Source organism: Homarus americanus, unplaced genomic scaffold (genome assembly GCF_018991925.1).
Source record: "Homarus americanus isolate GMGI-L3 unplaced genomic scaffold, GMGI_Hamer_2.0 scaffold24523, whole genome shotgun sequence".
Taxonomy (NCBI): Eukaryota; Metazoa; Arthropoda; class Malacostraca; order Decapoda; family Nephropidae; genus Homarus; species Homarus americanus.
In genome coordinates, this window is record NW_024744357.1 from 1985390 (window position 1) to 2002832 (window position 17443).

The following is a 17443-nucleotide window of genomic DNA, read 5'->3' on the forward strand; positions in this document are numbered from 1 at the left end:
CCGTTCCCACCCTGTGTGTCACCCTGTACCTGTGTCACCCTGTACCTGTGTACCCCTGTACCTGTGTCACCTGTGTGTCACCCTGTACCTGTGTACCCTGTACCTGTGTGTCCCCCTGTACCTGTGTACCTGTAACCCTGTACCTTGCCTGTGTTACCTGTACCTGTGTCACCCCACCTGTGTCACCTGTACCTGTGTCACCCTGTACCTGTGTTACCTGTACCTGTGTCACCCTCATTTGTCACCCTGTCTCACCCTGTACTTGTGTCACCCTGTACCTGTCACCGTATACCTGTGTCACCCTGTTCATTTGTCACCCTGACCCTCTTGTGTCACCCTGTACCTGTGTCACCCTGTACCTGTGTCACCCTCTACCTGTGTCACCTTGTACCTGTGTCACCCTGTACCTGTCACCGTATACCTGTGTCACCGTATACCTGTGTCACCGTATACCTGTGTCACCCTGTACCTGTGTCACCGTATACCTGTGTCACCCTGTACCTGTGTCACCCTGTACCTGTGTCACCCTGAACCTGTGTCACCCTGTACCATTTTCTATGTATTTTTGTGTTGTAACCTCCTCTTCTGGTTACTGTCATCTACTTTCTTTTGGCTACTGGCGTTTTCCATCTTCTGGTCACTGTCGTTTACCTTATTCTGATTACTGTCCTCTTCAACCCACTGTCAGTGTTCTCTCCATGGTCTACTGTCAATGTCTACTGTCCATGGTTTCCTGTGACTGTCTATTTGGTGTACTATCTCCTGTGTGACTGTTAATTGTGACTGGTCTGCTGTGTCACTCCTGCCGCCATTTCATTCTCCACTTTACATTCTTTCCTCATTCTTTCATTTGTTTACGTAATTCATCTTATTTTTTGTCGTTCCTCTATTTCTTCTACCTTTCTGTCTATCAACTGTTTATTACTTCTTTTTTGCGCACGTATATACAGTCTACACATATATATTGTGTAAATTTATCGTCGACATCTGTATTTATCGTTATTTATCGTACTGCTGTCAAACATGTGAGTTACTCTATCGCTGCTACGCCATATCGTCAACACTCTTCGCCCCGCCTCGCCTAATGTCAACTTACTTTCCCTGTACCATATAATTATCCGCTTTTCGTAACTCTATCTCGTCTTTGTTCTACGTGTAGGAATTTATTCGATTATTCTTGAGTATGATGCTTATTATAGTTAATATTCTTATTGGTCTTTCAACGTAAATTCATTGTTTATTTTTGTAGAAGAAAATTAGTGGTAGGTTGCCCCCTGACTGTCTGAGAGATGGGTATTCCTTGCGCCGTGTTCTGGTTACTGTTGCTTCATGCTGTAGTGTAGTGCTGTTTTAATGTGTTGTGCTGTGATGCATTCCTGCTTGGCCGTATTGTCCTGTCTTATGTTACTAGGTTGTTGTAACACCTTTGCCCTCGTGTGTGTGTGTGTGTGTGTGTTAATCATAACCTACATCCTGACCATGTTACTGTGAGTACTACCTCTGTGTTATCGTAGTTTGGTGTATGTTCCTCTCTTCCTGGGATGACGAAATTTACGATGGTACTTGGGGGTCGTTTGGTACAGTGTGACGGAGAAATACAGTGGAGAAAATTTTGTAGCTTCTTGTATAATGTTGTATAACTTCTCCTGTATTCAGTAGCCTATTGAATTATTCTGAATGCATCTAACTGTAACTTGATAGTAGACCCCAAACTTATATATCATTAACCTTAATTACCTAACTCATTGAAAGGATGATGGTTGATGACGTTACGGTTGCAGTCTGATAGTTTGGTTGTTGATTTGGTTAGGTTAATGATTTGGTGAAAATGATAATGTTTGATCAGTTATGGATAAAGGTTGGTAAAGTTGGTTAAGTTAGGTTCGTCGATGTTAAAGGATTAATGCATCTTGGGTTTATTTAGAAGTTTCAGTTGAGAACAGATATAAAGTCGTGAAATTTTACGATTGGAATTTCAGCTTAATATATAAACAAACCCAAGGCAAGCAAATATCAGATTTAGTTACTTCAGGTGGTAGGAGGTGTGTGAGCTGCTCGTCATTCAGGATTTTAAACACCTGATACCAGAAGAGTCTAAAGGATTTACTGAGGCATAAATCGTCTAGGTTCATGGCCGCTAATGTCAGCCTTTCTGCCAGCTTGTACTGAGCCTTTTACTAACTTAGGCGTGTGTGATGTTAAATTTCTCTTGACTAGTTAGATCTGGTTTTAGAGCACACGTTTCGTGTTGTGGGAAATGTTTATTGACTTTTGTGTTTAGCGGTGTAGGATATTGCGTGGTGGGGAGAAGGGAGGGTGCGTGGCGCGGGGTGGGTAAACTAGGTCAAGGTTGTTGTCACCAGCGGCAGTGATGGATGTAATTGGCGGCCCACACTGTGTGGTCCACGAAGTGTACCGTCGCCCCCTTCCTGATATTGATATTGATACTGAAACAGTTTATTTAGCCAGAAGAACACAGATACAGAGTGGATAATAATAACAACATTAACATGTCTGAGGCACCCGTGTCATATTGTATCACGCCGTAAGGGTGCCGAATATTAGTTACTTGTACACACACACACACACACACATGTATACATGCACGATACATACATGTACATTGTACACCCACTAAAAAATTATTCGGCACCCTTACGGCGTGATACAATATGCCGAATAATTTTAATGGGTGTACAAAGGAAGCATTATGTAACATTTAGTATCATCTGGGATATCAGTACAATAAAAGCAGGTATATAAAATAGATATTACAAAAAAAATATTAATATTAGACAATAGATATTTTTTAAGAGATGATTTAAAGGAAGGGAGCGTAGTCTTTGCTCGGGTGGGTGGGGGTAAGTTGTTCCACATCTTCACACCGTGATATTTTACGGAGGTCTGGGACTGAGAGGAGTGCATGGGGTGGTCTTAGTAGCTCTGGGTGCCTTAAGTTGTATCTCTGATTATTCCGGAACTGGAAATAATTGTTTTCAAGCAAGTGATTGACAGATTTGTAAACAAATAGGGCACAGCAGTAGATGTTAATATCCTCTATTTTTTTTTTTTAATTTAGCAAATTGTTCGTTTGTGTGATCAGGTTTTTTTTTCAAGTAGGTCCTGCACAACTTATCACCTTACTACACCGTCTGGCCAGTAAGCCAACATATAACCTCTTGCCTACTATGTGGTCTGTATACACACACTAGTGAAGATGTGTTCTAAAGCTGATGTACTCGAGGAACACCGTTGAAGAAGTGCAAGAAAGTAAAGTATGAAGTCAGCAGCACACTGAACAGTGAAAAACGTCTTCCGATTATAGATGTTGGTACGTGAGAAATCATGTAGTCAGTTCTGTGATTTTTTGTGCAACAATAATGATTAGACTCGTCGCATTACCTCGACGAAACAGAATGGTGGACAGTAGGTGGTAAAGATCTATCATCACTACCCTGTAGGAGGTTGCATCAGAGAAGGAAGGAGGGAAAAATAAGCAGTGGGAAAGATGAGGAGGGGAGGAAGATGCATAAAAAGTGTGGTGACAGGTGGAAAAGAAGGCAGGTGACGCTCCCCTCCCGCCTGTCAACAGCCCCCCCCCCCCCGACCCTCATGTGGAGGAACTCATGAAGGGTGGAGTATAACTGGAACTCCTGGAGGACGAATAACAAACGACAGTCTTTCGGTTTTTATTAATATTTATTTAATGAAATTCGACAAAATTCTTTCACCTAAAACTGATAATGTTTACCCGCCATCTCGCCAGATTACTCTACATCTGGCAGCAAACAAGACACTACCTCCGTGTACGTTTGCACGCTACAGGAAATTAGAACAACCCATCCCTGAACTTCGATTCTTGCAAGAATTAAGGTTCGCTAAACTTCCTCCTTTCTGCCAAAACCAGACATATTTAGTGATGTTTAGCTTTTATCTGCGACAGCGGGGGCCGCGGCCGACCTGCTGAAGCGTTAAAGGTAAGGGTCACCGTCTAAATGAACCAGAAGCCTATTTTTAGGCTTCCCGGTTAAAGCCTTAATCTCTGCAAAAAAAAACAAAAAACAACGCATAAGTGTAGTTTTTGTAAGAAGAAATACACAAGATTTTTAGTTTTTCAAGTTTCACCGAACTGCACCAGATGAATACAGTAGGCCACCACCAGCCTGCTGTGACCTGCAGCATGGAATATGATCCCCCTGACTCGAGAGTCTAGAGTCTAGACAGTTGCTGTGAGGAGGAACTTGGCTCTTACTTGAAGTACAAGATGATGCTGGGAGGTTTCAGCAGTGACCTTACTGTACATCAGACTCGCCCCCTCACAACCCACAATTACCACCGCCGTCTTCACTTACAAGACGTTATTTTGGATATATATAAACAACAGGGCTGCCGATCATTTAAAGTTTGGGTTAACACAAAGAAACCAAATATGACTGGGTTCGTGTTAATGATTTTAAGGTAATTTTGTTTGTTCGTGTCGTTAGATTAGGTGTACAGTATTTGGTTTAGCAATCTTGGTCTTGGTAATTTACCAACACTGTACATGTTATGGCTCACTTGGACCCGTTGGTAGGTGACTGATGTTGAGTGTAGAGCCTGGATGGTAGGAGCTGGCCTGAAAATAGCCCTCAGTGGTGTCCCTTCTTGGAAATATCAGCTGGTAGTGCCTCATCATAAATCGATCTTGTCTGGGCGAACACATTCATTGTTTTCTTTGCATAATAGTATCCATGGAGGCGGCAGAATATATCCCAGTTCTCCGTGCATGCTCCCCTCAATCATCATGACCGCCACGCTCCTCCTCCTCCTCAACATCACCCACTCCAATATGATATTGTTTATGTCTTTACTGAGAGGGATGACCCGGTGCTTCAGGACGCTCACCGTGCTCCTGGCGGCCGTGCGTGAGGCTCTACAAATTAGTGATAGTGGTGGCGCTCCAGGCTGGACCTGAAGAACGCCAGTAAGGAGTTAGTGTCATTCAGGAACTTTTGTGAGTCTGTTAGTGTCTGACGTACTGTACATTGCGTCGTGTAGCGTCGCCCACAACTCTTCGTGGTCAGTGTCAACACAACGAATTAATGATATGTACGATGACTTTACAATTCTGTCTCAATAATCGAAGTAGAAACTTTGTAACAGTAAAAGTGACGATAAATTCAATATGTATGAACAAAAGTATCTACGGGTGATGAACCACTGTTGTCAAATGTCACCATCGAGAAACCCTACGTCTGAAATAAAGGCATTCGAAAGATGCAGCATTAACCATAGGAACGTAGATGTTGCCACAAATATTACAGTACTGACTGTATCATTTTGCATTCAAGAAATATGTATTAGTGTCGTCTATAGATTACCTGGCTGAAGACATGTCACCTGCTGTGTGTGTGTGTCACCACTTTAGTCCTGAGTGTCGGAGACTGATCAATGTCTCCCGATGTCCTTATTGAATACATGACAGTCAAGTGGCTTACGTGACGAACAAGTGAAGATCCTTGTTCCCCGGTGTTGTGGTCGTCGCCGCCACTCTCATGTTAGTCATTTCTCTCCCTCGACATGTGTACAGTAACTAACATCTGCGCATGTCTGTCAGTGCTGTAATCTCCTCAACTTCTGTGTGAAATATGCATACATGCGATTGTCACCATGGATACCCCCCTCCCTCAGCTCGACATAAAGATACGTGGCTGAACATATGCCACTCGATGTTGTCATCTTCCCAACGTGTGGAGAAATGGACTAGGCAAGTGTAATCCCAACGGCCTACTCCTCCTCAGCAAGTGTGCAGCACACAACCTCACTAGCACCAATACCTTGTTTAAGCAGGCCGACAAGTTCAAGGGTTCGTGGCAACACACACGATCCAAACACTGGCATCTCATTGACTACATCATTGTCAGAGAAAGAGATCGCCGAGATGTCCTTATCACCCGAGCCATGTGTGGCTCAGACCACTGTGACACTGATCATCGGCTCGTCAGAGCCAAGCTATTACTTCACGTCGCCTCAAGCATCTGAAGGATCCAGCGGTAGCACATGCTTTCAGAGAGCAGCTCGAACATGGGCTGATAAACAACCCGGCAACAAACAACCCAAATCCCAGTTCCGAATGGGATATTCTCGACACTGTCATGACAAAAACTTGCAGAGAGACCCTTAGCCTGATCGAAAGAATACTCCAGGACTGTTAGATGAAAATGACCTGGCAATCAATGTACTCATCGATGATAAACGTGCTGCTTTAACTGACTGGCAGAACAAACCTCAGTCTCAGACCAAAGCTGATACCTTCCGCAAGAAGAATGTGGCGGCCCAGCGGGAACTTCGCAATCTAAAGAACGACTGGTTTAAAAATAAAGCATGTGAAACACAAAAATTTGCAAATCAGCACAAGATGCGCGAATTTTTCAATTCAACTAAAACATTTTATGGGCCAATCACTCGTGGTGCAGCCCCCCTCCGCTCATCCGACGGCACCTCCATAATTAAAGACGATGAAGGCCTCCTTCAGCGCTGGAAAGAGCACTACCTTTCATTGCTCAACCGAAACACCGATGTGGATGTCTTGACTACCTAGCAGGTCCCTCAGCATCCAGAGCTGACCCACCTCAGCTATCTTCCATCCTTGGATGAGGTAGCTACTGCCATCAAACAGATGAAAAATAACAAAGTCTCAGGGCCTGATGGAATCCCAGCCGAGGTGTATAAAGCAGGAGGACCTCTGCTTACCAGCCGTCTCCACTCTCTCCTGGAGAATACATGGTAAAAGGAGGAAATCCCCCAAGCTCTTAAAGACGCCTCCATCGTCAATATTTATAAGAACAAGGGAGACCGGTCAGACTGTGGCAACTACCGCGGGATCTTGCTGCTGTCCGTAACTGGCGATAAAGAATTATCTCCCGATTCCTCCTAAACAGACTTCTTCCTGAGGCGGAAAACTTCCTCCCAGAATCTCAATGCTGCTTTAGACCATCACGTGGCACCACTGACATGATCTTCGCTGCCCGTCAGATACAGGAAAAGTGCAGAGAACAGCGTCGTGACTTGTACATGTCTTTCATCGACCTAACCAAGGCCTTCGACTCGGTCAACAGGGAAGCCCTCTGGTAGACCCTCAGCCGTTTTGGCTGTCCACCAAAATTCATCGCCATTGTGAGGCAACTCTATGATGGCAAGAATGGCAGTGTCCTGCACAACGGCACCCAGTCTGAGTTCTTCCCCATTCAAACGGGGGTTAAACAAGGGTGTGTACTGACACCAACTCTCTTTTCCATTTTCTTGGCTGCCTTCCTTACTCGTGCCAGCGCCAATCTAGCTGGCAGGGTGGACATCGAGTACCGGATGAAGGGTGTTTTCAACATAAGACGATTCCAGGCAGGAACTAAGATGTCGGCAGCTTCCATTACTGAGCTTCAGTCCACAGATAACCTCACCCTTGTCGCTTACACTGAACGCGACCTACAGGAGATCCTGAACATCTATGCAGATGCGCACGCACACTTCGGTCATGAGGTGAATGTATGTAAGACTCAGATTCTCTTTCAGCCTGCCCCTGGTTCAGCCACACCTCCACCATCCATCCAGCTTAACGGTACTACCCTCTCTAATGTTACCCACTTTCGGTATCTCGGCTCCCACCTGTCCACCACCGCAGACATCAATGAAGAGATTCAGCATGGGATCAGATGTGCATCTCAAGCCTTTGGCAGACTCCGAAACCGTGTCTTCAGCTGTAGGGAGCTGAAATTATCTAAAAAGTTACACGTATATCGAGCAGTGGTCCTCCCCACCCTACTATATGGCAGCGAGACATGGGTCACATACAGGAGGCACCTCAAGGCACTTGAAAACTTTCACCAACGTAGTCTACGTTCCATCCTCCGTATTCGCTGGGAAGACAAGAGAACAAATGTCAGTATTCTTGCTGACACCAACTGAAGAGGAGCATCGAGGCTACCATTATCCATGAACAACTATGCTGGATTGGCCACGTTACCCGCCTGGACGACAGTAGTAGACTGCCAAAGCAGCTACTTTACAGTCACCTAACGAATAGCAAACTTAATGCTGGCGGGCAACTGAAAAGGTATAAAGATAGTTTTAAAACAAACCTGAAAAAGTGCCAAATCGACCCCCTCACCTGGGAGACGATTACTCCACACTGTAACGCTAGGAAGAGCACCACACAAGAAGGTGTCAATACTTTCGGGTTAACCCGACTGCACAACGAGGCAGACAAGCGCCAACGCCGGAAAGACGCTGCCGCCGCCCTTCCCCCACTAGATGTAGCCCCCCACATGTGCAACATCTGTGATCGACCCTGCCGGTCCCGTATCGGCCTCTTTAGTCACATCAGAACTCACCAACCTATTAGGTGACATCCTTAATAACTCATATCATTGTATCATAGCTGGATGATCGTCATACTCGATTCCGAGTGACAGCAAAGTAGTAGTACATTATAAAACAAGCGAGCGTCGACACTATTAAGAGGAAGCCTTCACACAAAGGTCCATCGACCCATTCATCCCACGCTCGACCAGAGTGCATCACTAAAGTCGAGTTGACACCCAAGGATAATTCACTCAACAACTTCACGGTGTCAATAACCCTGACAGCTAAATGTACTCAAAGGAAACAATAAATAAACACGAGGTTGAGAGTTACTAATGAGGTGAACACTATAGAGACTGAGTAAGGTTAATGGGGTTAATTATCCTGACCGTTTTGGTCGAGTTCGATTGTCTTGGTAGATGAAATTATGGACTTGATGCTCACCTGTTTTCATTAATAGCAGGAAGTAGATTATCAGGTAGAGAAATACGCGTTAGTTTTTAGCCCCTCTTTAACCATACGAGTAGCAGCATCCTGGTCGTATAGTAAGATAAGGAACATCGTATAATTACTTACAAACGTTCCTGACCGCTTATTCATATCCATAACCGTAGATCGTTCTTGTAGGTAGATCTTAAATCCTGACTTGAGATACTTGGGGTGAGTTAGGTTAGGATATTGTACATTAATTTGGCTTAGGTTAGCTTACTGTACATTAATCTGGATTAGATTAGGATTCTGTACATTACGATAGGATTGATTGGGTTAAGTTAGGTTACTGTACATTACTTTGGGTTAGGTAAGGTTAGGTTAGTTTATTGTACAGTTAGGTAAGGTTAGGTTGTTGTTCAGTTTGGTTAGATTATTGGACAATAAGATAGGTTTAAGTTATTTTACGTAACTCTTTATTAAGTTAGGTTATTGTGCGTTGCAGTAGGTCGGGTTACGTGGAGTTGCACTATATTTAATTACGTTACGTTAAGGTGGGTTGGCTTAAAGGACTGTTGAGGCTGGTGGTCTGTGTCGGGTGTCATTTCTCTGTGCCATTCCTCCCATGTGTCACTCCTCTGTCATGTATTCATTCCTCTGTGTCATATGTCATTCCTCTATGTCAAGTGTAACTCCTGGCTTGTGTGTTTCCTCTGTGTCATGTGTTACTCCTCTGTGTCAAGTGTCACTCCTTTGTGTGCCATGTGTCATTTCTCTGCGGCAAGTGTCATTCCTCCCATGTATTATTCCTGTGTGTGTCATGTGTCACTCCTGTGTATCGTGTGTCACTCCTCTTTGTGTGTGTTTTGTGTCACACCATTTGTGTGTGTGTGTCATAGGTCTTTCATCTGTGTGGATAGCATGTGTCACTGTGGTACCTATTTCGTTCATCTGTGTCATGTGTCACTCTTGTCTGCAAATGTTATGACTCATCAGCTTGTCATATGTCACGCCTCTGTCATGTATCACGACTGTCTGCGTGTGTCATATCTCCTGTTTGCCTGTTATGTGTCACGCGTCTATGTATCACGGCTGCCTACGTGTGTCGTATCCCGTATGGATCATGCGTTACACCTCTGTCCATTCCACTTCTCGTTTTATGTGTTCTTCCCTGATTTGCTATCCTCTCTCCTTTCTTCGTCTTCTTCTTCTGTTTCCTCCTTTCTATTTTTCCACTTTGTTTTCATCTTATTTTTCTTTTAACTATTTTTGTATTTTTATATTGCTTTCTATTTATGCTCCTTATTTAATATTTTCTTTCTATTTGTTTTATTTTAATTTTTTTCTTAGTTTTCCCTTGTAATTTTACGTTTTCTTTCATTACGTTTTCTATGAATCATTTGTTTTTCTTTATCCTCTTATGTTATTGTTTCCTTACGTTTGTGTTTACATGATGTTTAGTTTCTTTTGTTTTGTTTATAATTGTTCTATTTACTCTCTCTCTCTCTCTTTCTCCAACTTTTATCCCTTCCTCTTACTAATTACCCTATTAACTTACCTAATTACCTCCTGCCCAATTACCATATATATTGTTTAATTACTTTTTAGTCTGTTATTTAATATCCTCAATTACGTATTCATCTGTTTAGCTTATTTTTTCCTCTGCCTGTTACCCAATTCCCGTATTTATCCAATTATCTGGTATCAAGTTACCTTATCTGTTTAATTTACCAGTATATCTGATTATCTTATTTATCTAATTACGTGTTATCAAGTTATCTTTAATTAGCTTAGTGTTAATACCCCAATCCCTCCCTGTTGTCAGTGTTTGTAAATTAAACTAGCCCTACCTTCGTCCTGTGTGTGTGTGTCCCAGTAAGAGCATGTACGTGTGTGTCCCAGTAAGAGTGTGTACGTGTGTGTCCCAGTAAGAGTGTGTACGTGTGTGTCCCAGTAAGAGCATGTACGTGTGTGTGTGTGTCCCAGTAAGAGTGTGTACGTGTGTGTCGTGTGTGTCCCAGTAAGAGTGTGTACGTGTGTGTCCCAGTAAGAGTGTGTACGTGTGTGTCCCAGTAAGAGTGTGGACGCGTATCCCTGTATGTGTGTGTGTGTGTGTGTGTGTGTGTGTGTGTGTGTGTGTGTGTGTGTTTTGTGTGTGTGTGTGTGTATATGTGTGTACTAAGCGGTTATACAGGACCTATTTAACTTATCATCAACAGTAAGATCAAGTTTGGTTTAACCATTTGTTATAATGTCTGAATTTCTCCCATAAATTTTATCACCATTTTCGGACAGTGTTGATATTCCCCAGTTACCAAAAAGAAGAAGACAAAATGAATTTGTGAATATATATATATATATATATGTAATTTTTTCTTGTTGTGTTTATGCTAAAGAGAACCATAATTATTTCAAGTTACTTTATGAAATGATTTTTGTAATGTTTCACCCATACTCTTTGATTTTATGTCTTTGTCTGTCTTTATGTACTTTTATGTTTGTGTGTCTCTCTCTCTCTCTCTGTCATTACATTTCTTCTTTTTATCTCTCTCTCTCTCTTAGAATCACTCTTTTTCTTATCTCGCTGTCCTTCATTTCCGTATTTCCTCTCTCTTTCCCTCCTTCCTTTTCTTCCCTCTCTTCACCCTTCCCCTTTCCTTTCCTCCTTTTTTTCAATCTCTCTTTCTCTTTGTTTCAGGTATTCTCTTCTCTCTTTGTTCGTCTTGGTCCGTGAAGTGTTTTTCTCTTTTTAACTTCTCGAATTATTTCTCGTACCATCCCACTCATCGTCTCATGTTTACATCTATCAGCTGTGTTTACGTCAGTCAGCTGTTTTCACTTCCATCAGCTGTATTTACATTTAACAGCTGATTGCAGTGTATCGCCTTCCTCCCTACAGGTGTTCAGCTGACTTAATGACGTGATTATTTGTGTTTGTGTGTCTGTGTGTTTTTATGTGCGTGTGTGTGTATTTATTTATTTTTCTATTATCTATGACGTTCCATACAATCATCTCGTGTACTTCTGCATCTGTCGCTAAACGTCTGTATTTTCGCTCGTATTTCTTTATCACACAATTGTACCTTTCTTTACATGTTATTTAATTTCATTTCTCCCCCCTTGTATGTCTTTCTTTAGGCTACCTCTTTCTCCCCTACGGTAGGTATTTTAATCTCGTTCTTCTTTCTCTTTCTTTCATCCGTAGAGGTTTGAATCTCTCGCCCTCTATATATATATTTATATTATATCCCTCTTCCTACATGCTCTTAGTACTCTTGCCCTGGTCTATCTCTTGATTGTGTTAATATAATATTGCATCCATTCCCAGTGACTTTTGTAGTACGGCAGGTGTTCTTCCCTTTCCCCCTTCCCACTCCTTCCTCCTCTTCCCAAATCGCTGCCATATTTTTTTTTCTCTCATGCATGATTCTCCCCTTCGTCATCTAATTTTTTCTTACTCCCGTAATCCTTCTATCTTGCCCACTATCTCCGTTTTATTAGGAGCTTGTTTTATCTACCCCTTTCAAGTAATTGTCGACCTGTTAAGCTATAGAATTTTGCCCCGATATACTGTAGCTATTTACTGAACCTGGAAAACAACTGCTACTGAGAGACACCTGTTTATACTGACATAAAATGTTACTGAGACACTTGTTTATACTAACATAAACTGTTACTGAGACACTTGTTTTTACTAACTGTTACTGAGAGACACATGTTTATACTGACATAAACTGTTACTGAGACACTTCTTTATACTGACAAACTGTTACTGAGAGACACTTGTTTTTACTAAGATAAACTGTTACTGAGAGACACTTGTTTATACTGACATAAACTGTTACTGAGAGACACTTGTATATACTGACATAAACTGTTACTGAGAGACACTTGTATATACTGACATACACTGTTACTAAGAGACACTTGTTTATACTGACATAAACTGTTACTGAGAGACACTTGTTTATACTGACAAACTGTTACTGAGAGACACTTGTATATACTGACAAACTGTTACTAAGAGACACTTGTATATACTGACATAAACTCTTACTGAGAGACACTTGTATATACTAACATAAACTGTTACTGAGAGACACTTGTTTATACTGACAAACTGTTACTGAGAGACACTTGTATATACTGACATAAACTGTTACTGAGAGACACTTGTTTTTACTAACAAACTGTTACTGAGACACTTGTTTATACTGACATAAACTGTTACTAAGAGACACTTGTTTATACTGACAAACTGTTACTGAGAGACACTTGTATATACTGACATAAACTGTTACTGAGAGACACTTGTATATACTGACATAAACTGTTACTGAGAGACACTCGTTTTTACTAACAAACTGTTACTGAGAGACACTTGTTTATACTGACAAACTGTTACTGAGAGACACTTGTATATACTGACATAAACTGTTACTGAGAGACACTTGTATATACTGACATAAACTGTTACCGAGAGACACTTGTATATACTGACATAAACTGTTACCGAGAGACACTTGTATATACTGACATAAACTGTTACTGAGAGACACTTGTTTTTACTAACAAATTGTTACTGAGACACTTGTTTATACTGACAAACTGTTACTGAGAGACACTTGTTTATACTGACATAAACTGTTATTGAGAGACACTTGTATATACTGACAAACTGTTACTGAGAGACACTTGTTTATACTGACAAACTGTTACTGAGACACTTGTATATACTGACATAAACTGTTACTGAGAGACACTTGTATATACTGACAAACTGTTACTGAGAGACACTTGTATATTCTGACATAAACTGTTACTGAGAGACACTTGTTTATACTGACAAACTGTTACTGAGAGACACTTGTATATACTGACATGAACTGTTACTGAGAGACACTTGCATATACTGACATAAACTGTTACTGAGAGACACTTGTTTATACTGACATAAACTGTTACTGAGAGACACTTGTATATCCTGACTGTTACTAAGAGACACTTGTTTATACTGTCATAAACTGTTACTGAGAGACACTTGTATATACTGACATAAACTGTTACTGAGAGACACTTGTATATACTGACATAAACTGTTACTGAGAGACACTTGTATATACTGACATAAACTGTTACTGAGAGACACTTGTATATACTGACATAAACTGTTACTGAGAGACACTTGTATATACTGACATAAACTGTTACTGAGAGACACTTGTATATACCTGACTGTTACTAAGAGACACTTGTTTATACTGACATAAAATGTTACTGAGACACTTGTTTATACTGACATAAAATGTTACTGAGACACTTGTTTATACTGACATAAACTGTTACTAAGAGACACTTGTTTATACTGACAAACTGTTACTGAGAGACACCTGTTTATACTGACATAAAATGTTACTGAGACACTTGTTTATACTGACATAAACTGTTACTAAGAGACACCTGTTTATACTGACATAAACTGTTACTGAGAGACACTTGTATATACTGACATGACTGTTACTAAGAGACACTTGTTTATACTGACATAAACTGTTACTGAGAGACACTTGTTTATACTGACAAACTGTTACTGAGAGACACTTGTATATACTGACAAACTGTTACTGAGAGACACTTGTTATACTGAACATAAACTGTTACTGAGAGACACTTGTATATACTGACATAAACTGTTACTGAGAGACACTTGTTTATACTGACATACACTTGTATATACTGACATAAACTGTTACTGAGAGACACTTGTATATACTGACATAAACTGTTACTGAGAGACACTTGTTTATACTGACATAAACTGTTACTGAGAGACACTTGTATATACTGACAAACTGTTACTGAGAGACACGTGTTTATACTGACATAAACTGTTACTGAGAGACACTTGTATATTCTGACATAAACTGTTACTGAGAGACACTTGTTTATACTGACATACACTGTTACTGAGAGACCCTTGTTTTTACTAACAAACTGTTACTGAGAGACACGTGTTTATACTGACATAAACTGTGACTGAGACGCTTGTTTATACTGACATAAACTGTTACTGAGAGACCCTTGTTTATACTGACATAAACTGTTACTGAGAGACACTTGTTTATACTGACAAACTGTTACTGAGAGACACTTGTATATACTGACATAAACTGTTATTAAGAGACACTTGTTTATACTGACATAAACTGTTACTGAGAGACACTTGTATATACTGACATAAACTGTTACTGAGAGACACTTGTTTATACTGACAAACTGTTACTGAGAGACACTTGTATATACTGACATAAACTGTTACTGAGAGACACTTGTATATACTGACATAAACTGTTACTGAGAGACACTTGTTTATACTGACAAACTGTTACTGAGAGACACTTGTTTATACTGACAAACTGTTACTGAGAGACACTTGTATATACTGACAAACTGTTACTGAGAGACACGTGTTTATACTGACATAAACTGTTACTGAGAGACACTTGTATATTCTGACATAAACTGTTACTGAGAGACACTTGTTTATACTGACATACACTGTTACTGAGAGACCCTTGTTTTTACTAACAAACTGTTACTGAGAGACACGTGTTTATACTGACATAAACTGTGACTGAGACGCTTGTTTATACTGACATAAACTGTTACTGAGAGACCCTTGTTTATACTGACATAAACTGTTACTGAGAGACACTTGTTTATACTGACAAACTGTTACTGAGAGACACTTGTATATACTGACATAAACTGTTATTAAGAGACACTTGTTTATACTGACATAAACTGTTACTGAGAGACACTTGTATATACTGACATAAACTGTTACTGAGAGACACTTGTTTATACTGACAAACTGTTACTGAGAGACACTTGTATATACTGACATAAACTGTTACTGAGAGACACTTGTATATACTGACATAAACTGTTACTGAGAGACACTTGTTTATACTGACAAACTGTTACTGAGAGACACTTGTTTATACTGACAAACTGTTACTGAGAGACACTTGTATATACTGACATAAACTGTTACTGAGAGACACTTGTTTATACTGACAAACTGTTACTGAGAGACACTTGTATATACTGACATGAACTGTTACTGAGAGACACTTGCATATACTGACATAAACTGTTACTGAGAGACACTTGTTTATACTGACATAAACTGTTACTGAGAGACACTTGTATATCCTGACTGTTACTAAGAGACACTTGTTTATACTGTCATAAACTGTTACTGAGAGACACTTGTATATACTGACATAAACGGTTACTGAGAGACACTTGTATATTCTGACATAAACTGTTACTGAGAGACACTTGTATATACTGACATAAACTGTTACTGTGAGACACGTGTTTATACTGACATAAACTGTTACTGGGAGACACTTGTATATACTGACAAACTGTTACTGAGAGACACTTGTATATCCTGACTGTTACTAAGAGACACTTGTTTATACTGACATAAACTGTTACTGAGAGACACTTGTATATACTGACATAAACTGTTACTGAGACACTTGTATATACTGACATAAACTGTTACTGTGAGACACGTGTTTATACTGACATAAACTGTTACTGTGAGACACGTGTTTATACTGACATAAACTGTTACTGAGAGACACTTGTATATACTGACATAAACTGTTACTGAGAGACACTTGTATATACTGACATAAACTGTTACTGAGAGACACTTGTATATACTGACATAAACTGTTACTGAGAGACACTTGTATATACTGACATAAACTGTTACTGACACAATTGTTTATACTGGCATAGATTTTTACTGAGACACTATACATATAATCTAACAGACGCACTAAAGACACTATATATAAACTGACAGACATATTAGAGACACTATATAAACTGACAGACATACTAAAGACATTATAATTAAACTGACAGACATATTAGTGACACTATATAAACTGACAGACATACTAAAGACATTATGATTAAACTGACAGACATATTAGTGACACTATATAAAACCCATATTATACGTAAAAGACACTATATAAAACTTGATGCATATATTAGATAATGTATATAAACTGACAGACATACTAAAGACATTATGATTAAACTGACAGACATACTGAAGACATTATAAATAAACTGACAGACATATTTGAGCCTTATGTAAACTGACAGACATATTAGAGACACTATATAAACTGACAGACATACTAAAGACATTATGATTAAACTGAAAGACATACTGAAGACATTATAAATAAACTGACAGACATATTTGAGCCTTATGTAAACTGACAGACATACTAAAGACATTATGATTAAACTGACAGACATACTAAAGACACTATAAACTGACAGACATACTAAAGACACTATAAACTGACAGACATACTAAAGACACTATATATATAAACTGACAGACTTATTAGTGACACTATATAAACTGACAGGCATACTAAAAGCATTATATATAAACTGACAGACATATTTGAACCATATATAAACTGACAGACTCACTAAAGACACTATATATAAACTGACAGACATATTAGAGACACTATATAAATTGACATACATACTAAAGACATTATATAAACTGACAGACATACTAAAGACATTATAAATAAACTGACAGACATATTAAAGACATTAT

The 17443-nt window shown here is 39.9% G+C and overlaps 1 protein-coding gene across 1 annotated transcript in view; it reads left to right on the forward strand.

Moving 5' to 3' along the window:
- Positions 1 to 17443, forward strand: part of LOC121877712 (glucose transporter type 1-like) — a gene marked incomplete in the record, with an annotated part of 252013 nt that overhangs the window by 123667 nt on the left and 110903 nt on the right. The window contains 1 exon segment of the mRNA XM_042383546.1: positions 11905 to 11925. Within this exon segment, the coding sequence (XP_042239480.1) occupies positions 11905 to 11925 (21 nt within the window).